General features: G+C 40.3%; 1 protein-coding gene across 1 annotated transcript in view; it reads left to right on the top strand.

Annotated features, from left to right (window-relative positions):
• The window catches only part of TDRP (testis development related protein), a 41,494-nt gene that overhangs the window by 13,194 nt on the left and 10,981 nt on the right, over window positions 1-17,319 (top strand). The window contains 1 exon segment of the mRNA XM_065400288.1: window positions 2,783-2,842. Within this exon segment, the coding sequence (XP_065256360.1) occupies window positions 2,783-2,842 (60 nt within the window).

Below are 17,319 nucleotides of genomic sequence, written 5' to 3'. Positions count from 1 at the left end.
GTTTACTTTTTTCATGCTTTTGATTTTTGACATCCAGACTTACTTAGTATGAGGTTGACGCACTGATTGGAAATAATTAATAATTTGCCGTTTATGTAGTAGGGCAGCTCTTGTCCTGTATGGCCCCCTTTTGATACATTCTTTATTATTAAAGTGAATGATCAAAAGAGACTAGTTTATTACTTAACCACAAGAGAAACTGAGGAAAAGTAGATCAACAGTATAATCTTTGTATAAAAAAGTTTGTTGCTTATTGAATTAATCCCTTGAGTATTTTATGGTTTACAGTATGTCCAACAAAAGGACACTTGTGTTTCCTTGTGGAAACATTGTGTGTACTGACATTCTATTGCCAAACCGGGAAAGTTGTTTTTGATCAGAGTTTCCCAAATGCATGGAACATTAGCATTTAGTTACCTGTTCAGCAACAGAAGACTGTAGCCCTAAGAGTTCAACATGGAAGCAAAAAGAAATAGTGTAATATTATACATTATCTAAACCTAAATTACAGAGAATAATTCTGAAATAATCAGAACATCAAAGGTTATTATGTAGGAAAAATTGGCATGGTAAAGGAAACTGAGCATGAAATATGCCGGTAGAGAAATTCTAGAATAAAACCTTTTTTTTAAAAAACCCTCTAATCTCTCCCCACCTATAATAATAGGAGAAATAAATATATACTATTATTTATCAATCACAAAAGCATTTAGTAATGTGTGGTGCTGAAAGAAAAAAAGCAGGGAATGTAGTTTCATTAATAGTAACAATTGTCATCTTGAAATCACTGTGTTCAAAATATATATTTATAAAGATATAATAAGCGTGGAGGGAAATGTTTAACTGGCTTTTTCCTCATCTGTTTCTTTCCTGGGGGTTTCACTGAGCTAATTTGAATTTGTTTAATTAACTCTGTGGTGTTCCTCTACCCTGCTCACATCTCCATTACACAAGCATATTTGTATGTGTGAACACATACAAAGAATCTTACTTCTCAGACTGCAACAAAAAATCAGCAGCTTTGGACTAATGTTGGTATTAATTGTGCGCCAAACCCTTAGTTAAAATACTAGTAGGCCACACATTGTTGCTTGTGTAGACCAAGCTCATTGCAAACAGCAAGGGTACCTTGCATTCTTTCACTCTCCTGTGTCAATCTCCCTTGCCTCTTTATTTAATAGACTCCCTGCAGATCCCCACCCCATGCCAGGAGCTCCCTTCCTTCCCCTTTCCCATTCTTTTTCTGTCTAAATTATAGTGGGAGGATGGGCTGAGCTGAAATGAGGAGTATTGGAATGATGGACTGTGTTTACTGGCTGCTATCAACTGGTTCTTTGCTCTATAGACAATGAAAGAGGTGTTTGAACCTGGTAGCTCTGCTAACCAGATGCCAGGTGCTCTGTGTGTCTCCCATTTCCTCCTTTTATTTTTTTTACTTTTCACCAACATGAGTAGGTTTCTCCCCATTGATGCCTAGAACATGCTCAGAAATTTTGAATTGATTGGATGCAGCATTCAGAAATGAACACATTACATCTAAACATCAAAAAAGAGAAGTGCCATCAAGTAGGGTGTAAGGTCTTGTAAACTGGGCCAACTCTTTTAGAGCTGACACAGGAGTGAGGTGAAAATGAGGGGTGGAGGATGACTTTATTTTTAATATAGCTCCTTTTCAAAGCCTCAACATTTTTTAAAAGAAAAGTATTAACCATTTAATAATACTTAGAATTTGTATAACACTTTTTCATTGTTAAAGTATTGTATAAGCCGTAACTCTTTAATCCTTTCAACTCCCATCTGTAGTAGTATTCTCCCATTTTAAAGATAGCTAACCAAAATGCAGAGGTTAACTGACTTGCCAAAAGACCCAGCAAGTAATTTTTTTAGTTTTTTCTGATCCCAGGAGGTCCTGACGTTGTCCTGTACTCTAACAACTAGGCCTGCAACTGCTAATGTAGAGATCACTATACTTATCTCCAAAATGCAGCTTTCTCTGGGATATAACAGCCAGTGTAATGGTTCCAGAAACACTACACCACATTTAGGGACAGGAACTGAAGTAGGAGACTATAGCCCATGGTGGGGAATTTGGGTAAGCAGAATAAAATTTGGGTAGGATGTTAAGGAAGACATGCATAGAGTGTCTAATTATCACAAGTGATTAGGATCTTACTTTGTCTCATTTTGAAGACCGCACCTGTGGCAGCATGGTATACTAGTGCCCCCGTAGGATAATAGTTTTAGCTCCGAGTTGGAGAGAAATGTGCTACCACTTCCCGCAGTACTTTGGTTTTCCTTGGAAGTCTCCAGTCTATATAATGAGCAGGCTTGACCTGTTGAGCAGGCTTCATCTTGCTTAACTCGTGAGAACTAGTAAGATTACATCCAAGGGAAAATAATAGCTCTATACATGAGATAGTAATAAAACATGGTCATCGAAATGAGACTTCAAATATAGTTCAAAACGACATCAATAGAATGTTGAGGTAAAGATAATCCCTGGTGGAAGTTTATTTCTTTACTTTTATATATTGCGATGGTTTGTCTATTTATAACTTTTGAAACACAACTTGGCATTGATCTGAATGAGGTTTTGTTTACATCTTTCATTTTTTCATTAGGTTTTATAAACATTTGAGTTGCATATTATATCTTCATAATTTACCGATGAGACGAGTAAAATAAAGACATCATGAATATTCTGAAACAAGTATTACTTACTGTTCAACTATAACTGACTGTAGTATTTCCTTTTCTCCCCTCTCCCCCCCCCCCCCCCAAGAATAAGGACCAGTTTCTTCATGATGAAGTTACATCTTCTGTGTCACAACTTGCAACAAAGGTAAATATTTGTTCCTTCGGTAATGATACTTGTTTCATGTTATGCATTTTTCTGTTAATGCATGTTAGGAAAATCCTTATTTCTTTTCTGCACCCTGACTTGAGTTTTTATTAGCTATGGCTTTGTACTAATTCTTTTTTTTTTTTTTAAAGAAAAACATTTTTAACATCTGTTCAAGTCTTTTACTAATTTTTTTCTCAAAAGTTGGAGTACTATTAAAATAAAATAAAAAAGCAAGGAACCACAGGAATAACTGAAGTAGAGGGCTAAGAAAATTTTCAAAGGGTACGTATAACAAGCTATAAAAGACATCCATTTGACTTTTTATATCTTAACTACAGTATAGGTACAGTTTTCCACGTTTGACTTGCCCTCTGACCACAAGTGGTTTGGGACTCTGTTTTACATCTTAAGCAAAAGCAAATTAAAACAGTTTCTGCAGCCAGTAAAATTTATGTCTTCAAACCTCCCCAGAACAAACACTCTTTTAAAAATGCATGAGTTGAAGGTTAAAGGATCAGAAGTTGAGCTTAATTATTGCAAGTAAGAACTTGTTTTGAAATTTCAAATGAATTGAGCAAAGTGATTTAACTATAGTTTAATTAGTGTAAAAGGATACTTTCTATTAATAATGTATGAAAGTTACTTCTTTGCCTCATCTTTGTTAGATCAGTGGTTTTCAAACCGTGGGTCGCGACCCAGAACTGGGTCGTGGAATGGAAGGGACTGGGTCGCAGCGGCTCTGGTCAGCACTGCCGACCGGGCCATTAAAAGTCTCATCGGTGGTGCTACCCAGCTAAGGCAGGCTAGTCCCTACCTGTTCTGACACTGCGCTGTGCCCTAGAAGTGGTCCGCAGCAGGTCTCCTAGGTAGGGGTTGCCCCCACCCTGAGCTCTGTACTCCCATCGGATGATTCCTGGCAGGGGGGGCGGGAGAGGGGAGGCCCAGAGTTGTCCACAGTGCCAGGACAGGCAATAAGCCTGCCTCTGCACCCCCGCTGCGCTGCTGCCCGAGAGCTGTCTGAGGTAAGCCCACACCCCAGTCCCCTGCCCCAGCCCTGAGCCCCCCCAAACCCAGAGCCCCTTCCTAGACCCCAAACCTCTCATCCCCAGCCCCACCCCAGAGCCTGCAACCCCAGCCCAGAGCCCTGACCCCCTCCCGCACCCCAACCCCTTGCCCCAGCCCAGAGCCCCCTCCCACACCCTGAACCCCTCATTCCTGGCCCCACCCTGGAGCCCTCACCCCTGTACCTCAACCCTTGACACCAACCCAGAGCCTCTCCCACACCCCAAACCCCTCATCCCCGGCTCCATTGGGTCGTGGGCATCAACAATTTTTTTCAACTGGGTCACCAGAAAAAAAGTTTGAAAACCACTGTGTTAGATGATGGTTTTTACTGAAATTATAAATTCAAAGTGCACTATAATTTTCCTGGATTTTTTTTTTCCTTCATGTAAAATATGGTAGTGGAAAAAATTGACTCCTTGTATCAAAGATAAATTTTAATGGATTTCAGGCCAGATGTTGGAAATTCAAAACAATGAAAAAGAATTCTTTAAAATTGTTTCTATTTTGGGACTTTTTGTAGACTTTCTTAATCATTTGTAAAGACTTGTAACCCTTGTTTTGGTTTCAAGGAAACATTTCACCAGCTAAATCAGTGAGCTGTCATTATCATACAAACTTCTGTTAAACAGATACATTAGAGAAATTTTTTGGCAGCTCTGCCTTTTCCCTTTATTGCCTTTTTCTCCAACTTAGTGTCTGTGGAATCATTTCAGTTCTTTATTTGGGTAATCTAAACTTTTAAAAACTGTGATGCAGTGAGGTTCTTTGGAACATTTAATCTTTGATAAAGAATTAAAGAATTACACATGTTGGGAGGCCATTCATGTACTTCATGGCTATAACAGAATCCCTGTACTGAATCAATATAACTAAGGACAATAAAGCACAGCTGGAAGTTTTGTGTGGTTGGAGATAGAATCTGGTGACTCTCACAGTGACTAACAAGCCAGTTTTGGAAAAGATGGAATGGAGCTGGTTTGTGGGGAAGTAAGTAATTCACTTTTTACCATGTGTATTGGAAATTGTAGGTGGATATGAAGGCAGCCTAGGTGCTGGAGCTCCAGCCTATTCAAACCGCAGAGCAGAGCGGCCTTTTGTCAGCAATTGAGTCCAGAAACAGTTTTTCTTGTCTTTTGGTATTTGGGGGCAAGTTCCAGATTGGATAAGAGATTTATTTGGTATTATATTTAAATTCATACATGCAATAAAGCCTAATGTATTTATTATAGACAGTGGAATTAGCAACACTTGTAGTTAAGGTTGCCTGGCACTTTCCATTATAAGACCTTGTTTTCAGTTGCTTATAACTTTGCCAAACTTCAACCATTTGGAGCAAAAATGTCCATGTCAGGTATCTGTATCAGGCTGAACTTTTTTGGAAACATTCCTGTGCAAACAGTTCACTCATTTCTCAGATCGTAGTTAGTAGAAAATACATTATTTTGCCCAGGTGAAAAAAAATCATACAAATCTTTGCTGAAAAGCTCTAGTGCATCCATGCGTTGGGGAATGGGCCTGAAATTTGGCAAAGGGATTGACCTAGTGTCAGAAATGTGCCTTAAACTATCCTGGTGAAAATATGGCCAAACTGGGTCAAGTTATGAAAAACTCAGTTCACAAATGCTAAGTAGAGACTTGTTAAGAGTTTGGCAGCTAAATTCTCTGAAGATTCCATCTGCACAGAATATTCTCCATTGTATGGCTGTGGGAGCTGAGCAAGACTTTTCTCCAATTGCTACTCTTGGAAGCCAGGGACTGCTGTGGCACCAGAACTGAGAGCAGGGAGACCCTCTCTTGCTTTCTTAAAGCTCCCCCCACTTAGAGTCCATGTAATCAGGAGGAAGAGGAAAATGTCTGGGTGGAATGCAGTCAAATTTATAACCAGTGTTTACTTTAAAAAGGAATTATTTTTTTGTAGTAAACCCAAGAGCCCAAACATATTTTACTCTCCTATTTTGACACCTTATTTGTCTCCATCTGTCACACACCTGTACAATCTTATCTCCAGATGTCTAACTTCACTGTCTAACTCAGGGGTCGGCAACGTTCGGCATGCGGCTCGCCAGGGTAAGCACCCTAGCGGGCCGGGCCAGTTTATTTACCTGCTGACGCGGCAGGTTCGGCCGATTGCGGCTCCCACTGGCCGCGATTCGCCGTCCCGGGCCAATGGGGGCGGCGAGAAGCCGCGGCCAGCACATCGCTCGCCCACGCCACTTCTCGCCGCCCCCATTGGCCCGGGACGGCGAACCGCGGCCAGTGGGGGCTGCGATCGGCCGAACCTGCCGCGTCAGCAGGTAAATAAACTGGCCCGGCCCGCCACGGTGCTTACCCTGGCGAGTTGCGTGACGAACGTTGCCGACCCCTGGTCTAACTCTTACTGTGATTTCTCAAGATAAGGTATTCTGTATGTTTTAATAACTGCCATCCTACCTTCAGTTACATTTACAATAGTCTCTCATTTTTATTTTTGTTTAAATTTAATTTAATTTTTTTAGTGGAGGTTCATCATGTTCTCAATGTGTCAGACTTCTAGATAATGTTTTGCAATTTCCTTTTTAATACTTAACCACTGTCAGAATTCCTGCTCTGTTTCCTTTTAACTGTGACTCTCATTCTTATAGCTTCCAGTTCTTCATGCCCATTCTAGCCCTCTGGCACAGTTTTAATGATGAATTATGTACCTTTGGCAGTAAAATTAACTTAAAAGAGACTCTTCAGTGATGATTTACGTCTTCTCAGAAGGATGTTATGTTGTGTCATTTCTTGTTTATTGGCTAACAAAGGTGCCTGCCTAGTATAGAAATCTAGCATAATATGCACTGTCATGCTACATTGAGTAAATATTAGTATAGTTGTGGAGAGTTATTTATTTCTAGTAACACTCACTAAGTGGGCTTTCTAAATGCATAAGAAGGACAGCCCCTCATCTGAGAAGCTCATAATCTAAGGGCAAACTGTAGACCCAAACAAGTAGACAGAGAGGTCTGAGGAAAAGGAGTAACAGTAGGCAATCTATATGCAATTTATATAGAAGTCAACTTGAATCATTATAGTCAACATGACAGAAGGTATTTTAAAAAGGACTTAAAGGAGGACAGAATAGGGGCCTGTGGATGAGTTCAGAGAGATTGTATTGTGCAGAGGATGCTGTAAGGAAGAGGGAACAGAAGACACTGAGAATCTAACAGATAGGTGATGAGTTTGGAAACATTGGTGGAGTGGAGGAAACAAAACTAAACTATGGAGTAGCAGATTGCATCCTGTTGTTGAAGTGACTATGCAAGATCCCACTTTCAGCTATGCCAATTAAAGGCAGCTTTTTCATGGTACAGAAAGTAGAGTACTGCTGGAGCTGGGGTTTTGGCCAGCTGAAGTGGAGGAATTTGCTCTGAGGACATCAGATCCTTAGAAACCTGTAAAGAGAAGATGGTTTCCCTGATGCTAGTTGATTGACTTTTAATCATTAGTCCTATTGACCTTGAATGGTACTGAAGGAGGGTTGTGTGGGACACTGCATTACAGCAGGCCAGTCCTTTAATCACCTAAAATGTCAGATAGGGTAAGAAAGGGGGGTCTTGCAGTGGCTGGCTTTTCTCTGAAGGGAACACTCCTTGCTTTCATGAGTCCAGCCAACATAGGTCAGACCTTCATATACCTCCAGTTCTATTGGTGAGTATTGGACTTCAAAGGGATGCTCCTTCATTAGTTTCTGTTTTGTTTCTCAGAGACACTATGAGAACAGTTGACTGCAATCTGTAAGATGGATCCTGGCCCCTCATGGGTCCACTTTAAAGTTACCTTTCTAAAAGGCTAATATCACAGGCAAATATAGTCTTTAATAGTATTCTATTTTCTTGTCAGACAAGAGATTTTAGTTGAATTATAGCTTTGTTAAATTACATCTCTTTAATTTTAAAGGTCAATGTTTGAATATATAACTGAGTTTGGGCTAATGATACCAATAAGCTGTGGAAATTAGATTGTTTCCTGTTCATCAGAGATGTGAAACAACACTCAAAGAGATTGGGGATCTACAAATCATCCAATTACCCTTACAATGGATTTTTCTCTCTAAATACTTTATGGAAAAGAGACTTCTAGAGATGGGAGTACCCACTCCTGACCTTTACATTGACAGTGGAGACTTGCAAACTAACTATGAAATCATTGGTCATAACTTCATAGGTAAGGTTGAGTGAGAATTTTTCAGTTTAACTGGAGCTTGAAACCTTTATTTTGTAATAATGTCATTACAATGACAAAAAATTAACAAAGTAAATTTTTACTACTGTGACTTTTTCATTGTGGTTTGAAAATTGGGTTTCTACAGAGAAAATTATAAGGTTTGCAAAATGACCTTTTTAAAATTTTCACTGGATGTCTTACCTCTTTTCAGACACCCTTTGGAAATCTAAATACTCTGGGATTTGTGCTTTTCTTCATGTGCTGCTCTTCATGTTCTGGTTATACAATATCAGTTATATGTTAGGTAATCTGGGTCATGATTTTTCACTTTCTTTCCATAACTGAAAAGAAATGAAACAAGTCAAACCTATCAGATTTATCAGTAGGCTTGGAAGGATTAGTTTTTTATTGGTAAATGTCAGTAAACATTGATTTCACAGTATACAAACAAACTACTACAAATTATTTCCAGCGATGATCATTGAAATTTACAGATAGGCAAAGTAAGAAAAATGCTGATTTAGAAATTAGAGTTTGATTTAAGAGTATTTAATCTGTATTTTTTGACATGTGATATTGACAGTTTGTATTTTAAAGCTTTATAAAACTGTTAACTTTTTGAATCTCCTCTATGGTCATTATATCATTATTGTCTGATCCCTCCCATAATTTCCCTCACTGTGAAAATTTCAATTGATAAAAATAGTAAAAAAAAAAAAAAAGCTTAAAAATAAACATTAATATTATCCATCAAAATTGCAACAACAAAAAAATCAAATTCTACCAAGCCTTTTATCAGTAACAACATAACATGATACGCCTATGGAGGTGGGGGAGACAGTGACACTCCCCCAATAGTTTAGGGGAAAGTTTGAAAGAGGAGTTCATGAGTTTAAATCTTAGGACTGATGGGAAAACAACATTTCTGTTTCACAAAAAATGTTGATGTTTTGACATTTGTTTTCCTCCCTCATTGGAGGAATGAGACCTTTGGAATGTTGGGCTTGTTGGGTGTGTGTGTGTGTGTGTGTGTGTGTGTGTGTGTGTGTGTGTGTGTGTGTGTGTGTGTGTGTAAAATCATAAGAGCAACCCACTGCAGAATAGTCAATTGCCCAATAGTTGGGGCATTCACCTGGGATGTGGGAGATGCAGATTAAAGTCCCTGCTCTGAATCGGACAGGTGAGGTGAGTGTCCTGGCTATTCTGGAGGGATCTCTTTGTCTCAGACCAGACATTCCATCCTTGACCTGAGAAACCTTTCCAACAAAATTTTAGTTGAAACCAATATGTTTCCACAAAATATTTTGGTTTTGATCAGCAAAATGTTTCATACATTTTTTTTTTACCAGCTCTAGCTTTTATTCCCATGCACTTAACTGCTCGAGAAAGCTGTCATGTATGAGCTGCCTACCTATTCAACAAATAAATTATAGTGGTTACATCAGGTCACTGCAGATAAACAACCCAGGACTTTAATGTGATAGACTCAAATCCTAGCTATCCAGCTGGAGTTGAATAGATTTTGTTGTTCTGACTCTAACTGCTAAACCACACTCTTCTCCTGGTACTGAACTAAGAATTTCTGACTTTCAGTATACTACTGTTGTCTAGAAAATAGATGTATTGGGAAAGTGTGCGTAAAATCATGCGCTAGTGGCTGAACTAAGTAGAGACTAGCAATTACTCTTGTAGGTCAAATGGTAGATTTCTGGTCTGATGGTTCAAATCCTACTATTGACCTATGTGAAGGGGTGTTATGGTTGTACGTGACAAATGTTGTTTATAAAGTTTTCTTTTTAAAAACAACTGATTTATTTAATTCACACAATGAGAAAACACCCTGTAACACAAATTTGTAGTTTTGAGAACTATTATGTGTAATAATAGTTACACATTATTATGTGTAATAATAGGGGGGAGGGATAGCTCAGTGGTTTGAGCATTAGCCTGCTAAACCCAGGGTTGAGAGTTCAATCCTTGAGGGGGCCACTTAGGGATCTGGGGCAAAATCAGTACTTGGCCCTGCTAGTGAAGGCAGGGGGCTGGATTCGATGACCTATCAAGGTCCCTTCCAGTTCTAGGAGATATGATATGATATAAATGGTGGCTTTGACACATTAAAATGAAGGTGTTTTCACATTTCAGTCATTTGTCAACTCCTCCTCTCACCTCCCTGACCCTGGGGAACTATCTACTAAGGTTCATCAACCCTGTGCAAGTGTATGAATGAATGTGTGTCTTATATATAAAACACTAAGAAATAAACATACACCATCTTCATTTAGTGACAGTTAAGGTTGCATTAGGACACAGCCCATGAACTCAGAACCTGAAAACCATGGAAATAATGTGACAGATGAAAAGCCTTGTAGATTCCTTGTATTTCTACTTCCAAGAGATATGAAAAGCAGTATGTGTTCCAATTTAGTCATACTCTGATGGTAGTGCACCACTCTAACGATGATCTCAGCAAAGTTAAGGTAGAATAACTTCCCAAATGAATGGAATGTGTGATAGTGAATGTGTTGATACAATTATGAATCATGTTTATTACAGTAGTGTCCAGGGTCCAATTGAGAACAGGCTCCCAGAGTAATAGGCACTGTACAGACACAGAACAAGAGACAGTCCTGCCCCAAAGCACTTACAATGTAAATAGAAAAGTCATACATAGGGTAGGAGAAAGGATAGAACTTTCAAGCAGAATACACAATGAATTGATTGCAAATGTCATGTCAGTTCCACAATTTTTTGGTTTGTTATTTCAATGCTTCCAGTGAGGTTATGTTAGAAAGAAATTAGCTAGACAGAGAAACAATGGAAAGGAGAGGGAGGAAGAGCATGAAGGAAGGGTGGGAAGGGCTTGGAGAAGACAGTCAGTCAGCACATGGGGGAGAGCGCATCAGTGCAACAGCATTTGAAGTCACTGTTAAGGTGCTGCGCTAGAGTGCGAGTTTGAGGAAGTTGAAGTATGCATTGTTTTTTGGTTTCTGTTGGAGTTGAAAGTGAAGGCCTTTTGGAGGGTTGGGGAATTTTACTGAGCGAGAGGTAGACAATGTGAAAATGGCAAGGAACACAGGAGACTTTACCTTTAACTTATTTCCATGCTTTTCAGGTTTTGAGTTGGTGAGATGTGTCCTGATACAAATTTAACTGTCATTAAATGAAGTGTGTGTGTGTGAAACTTTTTAATACTAATGGCTTTTAAGGATTCCTCTTTTACTCACACTATTATTATTATTATTATTTATTTGTATTATCGTAGCACCTAGGAACCCTAGAACCCCATTTTGCTAGGATCTGTTCAGACACACAAGAAAAAGACTCTTCCTGCTCCAAGAAGCTTACAAAGCCAAGACAAGAAAGAAACAGATGGATACAGACATACCTATGGGGGGGGGGGGGTACGAGGAAACTATAAGACACTGTTGGTCAGCATGATAGGCTGTGGTCTCAGTGCACCAGCAGCCTAACTGTTGTCAAGTCTTTTGTAGGCATCATGGCAAAGGAGAGTTTTGAGGAGGGTTTTTAAGGAGAATCATGAGTTAGTATTGCAGATGTTTACTGGGAATAGGGTTGCCACCCAGACAGTCCAGTTTTTGGCTTCTGTCCAGGTGCCATTTAGAGTTTTTGACTGGAAAGTCCAGTCAAAAAGGGGACCTGGAAACCTTAAATGGAATTCGGACCAAAAGTCTTGTTACCATGGAGTGGGGGGGAGGCGCTGGGTCATTAACCCATGCCAGCTCAGCTGGGGCTGCCTCCTGCCTGCAGGCAGGCTCCTTGAGACAATCCATTGGGGTGGGGAGAGAGGAGCGAGCAATGGGGACGGGGCCTTGGGGGTGTCATAACTATAAAGGGAAGGGTAACAGCCCTCCTGTGTTCAATACTATAAAATTCCTCCTGGCCAGAGACACCCAAATCCTTTTACCTGTAAAGGGTTAAGAAGCTCAGGTAACCTGGCTGACACCTGACCCAAAGGACCAATAAGGGGACAAGATACTTTCAAATCTTGGTGGGGGGAAGGCTTTTGTTTGTGCTCTTTGGTTTGGGGGTTGTTCGCTCTTGGGACTAAGAGGGACCAGACATCAATCCATGCTCTCCAAATCTTTCTGAACAAGTCTCTCATATTTCAAACTTGTAAGTAACAGCCAGGCAAGGCGTGTTAGTTTTATCTTTGTTTCCTCAACTTGTAAATGTTCCTTTTGCTAGAGGGTTTACCTCTGTTTGCTGTGACTTTGAACGTAAGGCTAGAGGGGGTTCCTCTGGGCTCTTTGAATCTGATTACCCTGTAAAGTTATTTTCCATCCTGATTTTACAGAGATGATTTTTACCTTTCTTTCTTTAATTAAAAGCCTTCTTTTTAAGAACCTGATTGATTTTTCCTTGTTTTAAGATCCAAGGGGGTTGGATCTGGACTCACCAGGAATTGGTGGGGGGGAAAAGAGGGGGAATGGTTAATTTCTCCTTGTTTTAAGATCCAAGGGTTTGGATCGGTGTTCACCAGGAAATTGGTGGAGAAGCCTCTCAAGGCTACCCAGGAAAGGGTTATAGTACTTGGGAGGGAGATATTCTGGGGGGAGGTAGACAGAGTTCCCCAAATAACTCATAAATAATTTGGGTGGTGGCAGCAAAACCAGATCTAAGCTGGTAGTTAAGCTTAGAGGTTCTCATGCAGGTCCCGACATCTGTACCCTAGAGTTCAGAGTGGGGAAGGAACCTTGACAGGGGGAGAGGCAGAGCAGAGGCAGGGCTTTGGGGGAATAGGGTGAGAAGGGTGGAGTCTGGGGAAGAGGTGGGGTGGGGCCTTGGGATGGGGCTCGGGGGTCCGGTTACCAGCAATTAGAAAGGTGGTAAATCTAACTGGGAGTTCCTCCCAAATATGAGGGTCAGTAAGGGAGAAAGTACAAAGGTGCTTCTAGAAAATTTAACAAGTGGGCAATAGAGGCTGAGAGCATAGCCCAATTGTAGGCGAGAGTTAACTTCTATATAACAAATGAGAGATGATGGGTAGGGTGGGATAGGCTGGGAAGAGTCTTGCAAGTGAAAACAAACATCTTATGCTTGATGTGATAGCGGGTGGTGGAGGGGCAGTGGACTCTGGCAAAGAGAGAGGTGACATGGTGAAAGCAATGGGCTAGGGAAATGATCTTTGCAGAAGTATTCTGAATGGATATGAGCTGGGCAAGGTTGTATTTGTGAAGGATGAGAGAAGGATGTTGCAGTAATTGAGATGTAAATGGTAAGAGCTTGAATGAGAGTTTTAGTTGTGTGCACAGGAAAGGATATATCTTAGAGATGATTAGCACATAAGAACGTCCATACTGGGTCAGACCAATGGTCCATCTAGCCCAGTAGCCTGTCTTCCAACAGTGATCAATGTCTGGTGCTTCAGAGGGAATGAACAGAACAGGCAATCATTGAGTGGTCCATCCCCTGTTGTCCACTTCCAGCTTCTGGTCTGGACGGCAGATGGATGACTCTGTCCCCCTTAGGAGCGAGTCCCCGACCACCCGTCTCCTCTTCTTGGGAGTGGTGGTGGTGAAACCCCCATCCCTAGGACAATGCCTCCCATGCCTTCTGGTCGATGGGGTCTCCTGATCTCTTCCCTCAGATGACTCTCCCAAACCATTTTCCGCCATAGTACCTGTGCAGAGAGCCTGAAAATGGTTTCTTACCTCTATCTCCATTGGGGGTAGATCTTGCTGTTTACTCCTTTTTCCAGATCATTTATGAATATGTTGAACAGTAGTGGTCCTAGTACAGACCCCTGGGGGACACCACTCTTTACCTCTCTCAATTCTGAAAACTGACCATTTATTCCTACCCTTTGTTTCCTATCATTTATCCAGTTACTGATCCATGAGAGGACCTTCCCTCTTATCCCAGGACTGCTTAGTTTGCTTAAGAGCCTTTAGTGAGGGACCTTGTTAAAGGCTTTCTGAAAGTTCAAGTACACCATATCCAGTGGATCACCCTTGTCCACATGTTTGTTGACCCCCCTCAAAGAATTCTAGTAGATTGGTGAGGCATGATTTCCATGTTGACTCTTCCCCTTCTCTCCCCCTCACCCCAACAAATCGCGTTCATCTGTGTGTTTCATAATTTTATAGTTTACTATAGTTTCTACCAATTTGCCCGGGACTGAAGTTAGGCTTACCGGCCTGTAATTACGAGGATTGCCTTTGGAGCCTTTTTAAAATATTGGTGTCATATTAGCTATCCTCCAGTCATCTGGTAGAGAAATTGATTTAAGTGATAAGTAACATACCACATGTAGTAGTTCTGCAGTTGCATAGTTGAGTTCCTTCAGAACTCTTGGGTGAATCCCATCTGGTCCTGAGATAATACTGTTTAATTTATCAATTTGTTCCAAACCCTTCTCTATTGACACCTCAATCTAGGACAGTTCCTCAGATTTGTCACCTAAAAGAAATGACTCAGATGTGGGAATTTCCCTCCCACCCTCTGCAGTGTATACTGATGCAAAGAATTCATTTAGGTTCTCTGCAATGGCCTTTTCTTCCGTGAGAGCTGCTTTAGCACCTCAAATGTGCCGCACTGATTATTTGTAGGTCTCCTGCTTCTGATGTACTCTTTTATTTATATATATATATAATTGCTGTTAGTTTTTGAATCTTTGGCTAGTTGCTCTTCAGATTCTTTTTTGGCCTTCCTAATTATACTTGTACACTTTACTTGCCAGAGTTTGTGCTTCTTTCTATTTTCCTCAGTAGGATTTTACTTCCAATTTTTAAAGGATGCCTTTTTGCCTCTAATCACTTCTTTTACTTTGTTGTTTAGCCATGGTCCTCTTACTATTGTTTTTTAATTTGGGGATATATATTTTGTTTGAGTCTCTATAATGATGTTTTAAAAACTTTTCCATGCAGCTTGCAGGCATTTCACTTTTGTGACTGTACCTTTTAATTTCTGTTTCACTTGCTTCCTCATTTTTGTCTCCCTTTCTGAAGTTAAATGCTACTGTGGTTGGCTTCTTTGGCATCCCCTCCCACAAGGATGTTAAATTTAATTATATTATGGTCGCTGTTACCAAATGGTTCAGATATATTCACCTCTTGAACCAGATCCTATGCCCCACTTAGGAATAAATCAAGAATTGCCTCTCCCTTTGTGAGTTCCAGGACCAGTTTCTCCAAGAAGTAGTCATTAATGGTGTCTAAAATATTATCCCTGCATCCTGTCCTGAGGTGACATGTATCCAGTCAATATGGGGATAGTTGAAATCCCCTGTTATTATTGAGTTTTCAATTTTTATAGCCTCTCTAATCTCCTGGAGCATTTCACAGTCCCCATCACCATCCTGGTGTGGTGGTTGGTAGAATATTCCTACTGCTATATTCTTATTATTCAAATATGGAATTTCTATCCATTCTATCTGCCAGATTTAGACATAGCCTGGGTGCGAGGACCTAGAGAGAAGTCCTGGTCGAAGATGATGTACAGCACGTTTAACTTTCAGTAAAAGTTATATTCATGCTGTTTTGGATGTTAAGATCCTTCTATAAATTGAACTGGAAGTTTTAAATTTGGAAATTCTGAATAAGCTTTAGAAGTTTCCATTAAGGGGTAGGAAATATAGTAAATAATTTTTGAAAGACTTCTGCTACAGAACTATTACCATAGCTATATATCTGACAAGAGCACAGGCTTGTGTTGAAGGCACCCCTTTTTTTTGTGAATATGTAAATTGCTATGTATTGAAGGAATAGCTCTCTGAAGAGGATATTATATTCGTATTGAATAACATCATGACAGATAGGAGATTGGCTGTTCATTCTTTCTCTAAAGTGCATCTGCAGACCTATACATTTTATCGGTTTGGAGTACTAGACCTGTTAATTATTCCAAATGTAGATCTTTAAATCGGTATCAAGTTCAGTGAAATTAATTTAGATATTTTAAATTGAATATAAAACACAGAAGAGATTACCAGGCTTTCACTGGGAAAATTACAACTTCGGAACATTTTGTTCTTTGGTCTCTGGGTTATCATGCTAGAGGCATTGCTGGAGGAGTTCTCAAAACAGTGCAAGGCAGGTTAGGGATGCAGAAGTTGCAGCTGCACATCTCAATTCTGAATTAAGAAATAGTGCTGATAAAAGGTGAGTTTGAAGCTAAGTCTGCAAAATTCTTGTTTTAATCCCTACACTTCCTCTTTAAGACACTTGTAATTTAGGCTGGATTGCATGATTTCATATGGGTTAGACTGCCATTTGGCTAAGGAAAAATAAGTTATTTATAATTAGATCATATTATAAAAGATAAAAGGCTATTGTAATAATTTTCTTTCTCCCTTCTCTGACATTTTGTTCTCTACCTTGTGTGACTTGGGGTGCCTAGGGCAGCCCTCATTGGAAATGCCAAGGTCAGGGCAGGTCGCAAAAGGGAGGGCAAATACTCCCAAGATACTCCCAAGACTGGTGGGCGACACTGAAGTTATTCTCCTCAACCAGTCACAAACTCTGCTTCTCATTCCCCACACTGGTTATCAAGAAGCAAAAAAAGAAACCACACAGACCCCTTTATTGTATTCCAGTTCTCTGGCTCCCAGTCAGCACATAGGTCCAGTAAAGTGAGAAGTTGTTTTAAAAACTCTGCTCACATATACAAAATGTTCTTCTGACCTCAAAGGGTCAGCCACATTACCAGGTCAGTATAGGTTTGGATCTTACCCCAAAATACCATGCTGCCAGCCAATCCTTTAGTGTCTAAAACTAAAGGTTTATTATAAAGAAAAAAGAGAGATCAAAAAGAGAGATGTTAAATGGTAAAACAGTCACATACATACAAAGACTTCAAAGTCCATATATCAGGTTCCTAGCAATATTGGTGAGTTTGCTGGCTTGAAAGTCCCTCTGGAATACATTCACAGCTTGGATGGGTCATTCAGTCCTTTGTTCAGAGCTTCAGTTTGTAGCAAAGTTCCTCCAGAGGTAAGAAGCAGGATTGAAGACAAATGGAGAAGATGCAGCTGCCTTTTATAGTCTTTTGCCATGCGGCCTGTGCTTCCTTTGTTTCAAGCACAAGCTGCCCAGCACGTGGCTTGAAAGCCTTAGAGTTCTGTCCATAGGCTTGCCCCTGCATGTTTTGCTGAGGGACCATTATGATTGTCTAGTCTGACCTCCTGCACAACTCAGGCCACAGAATCTCACCCACCCACTCCTGTAATAAACCCCTAACCTATATCTGAGCTATTGAAGTCC

Source organism: Emys orbicularis, chromosome 3, assembly GCF_028017835.1.
Source record: "Emys orbicularis isolate rEmyOrb1 chromosome 3, rEmyOrb1.hap1, whole genome shotgun sequence".
Lineage (NCBI taxonomy): Eukaryota > Metazoa > Chordata > Testudines > Emydidae > Emys > Emys orbicularis.
Note: the sequence above shows the minus strand (reverse complement) of the source record. Positions and strands in the feature narration are given on the sequence as shown.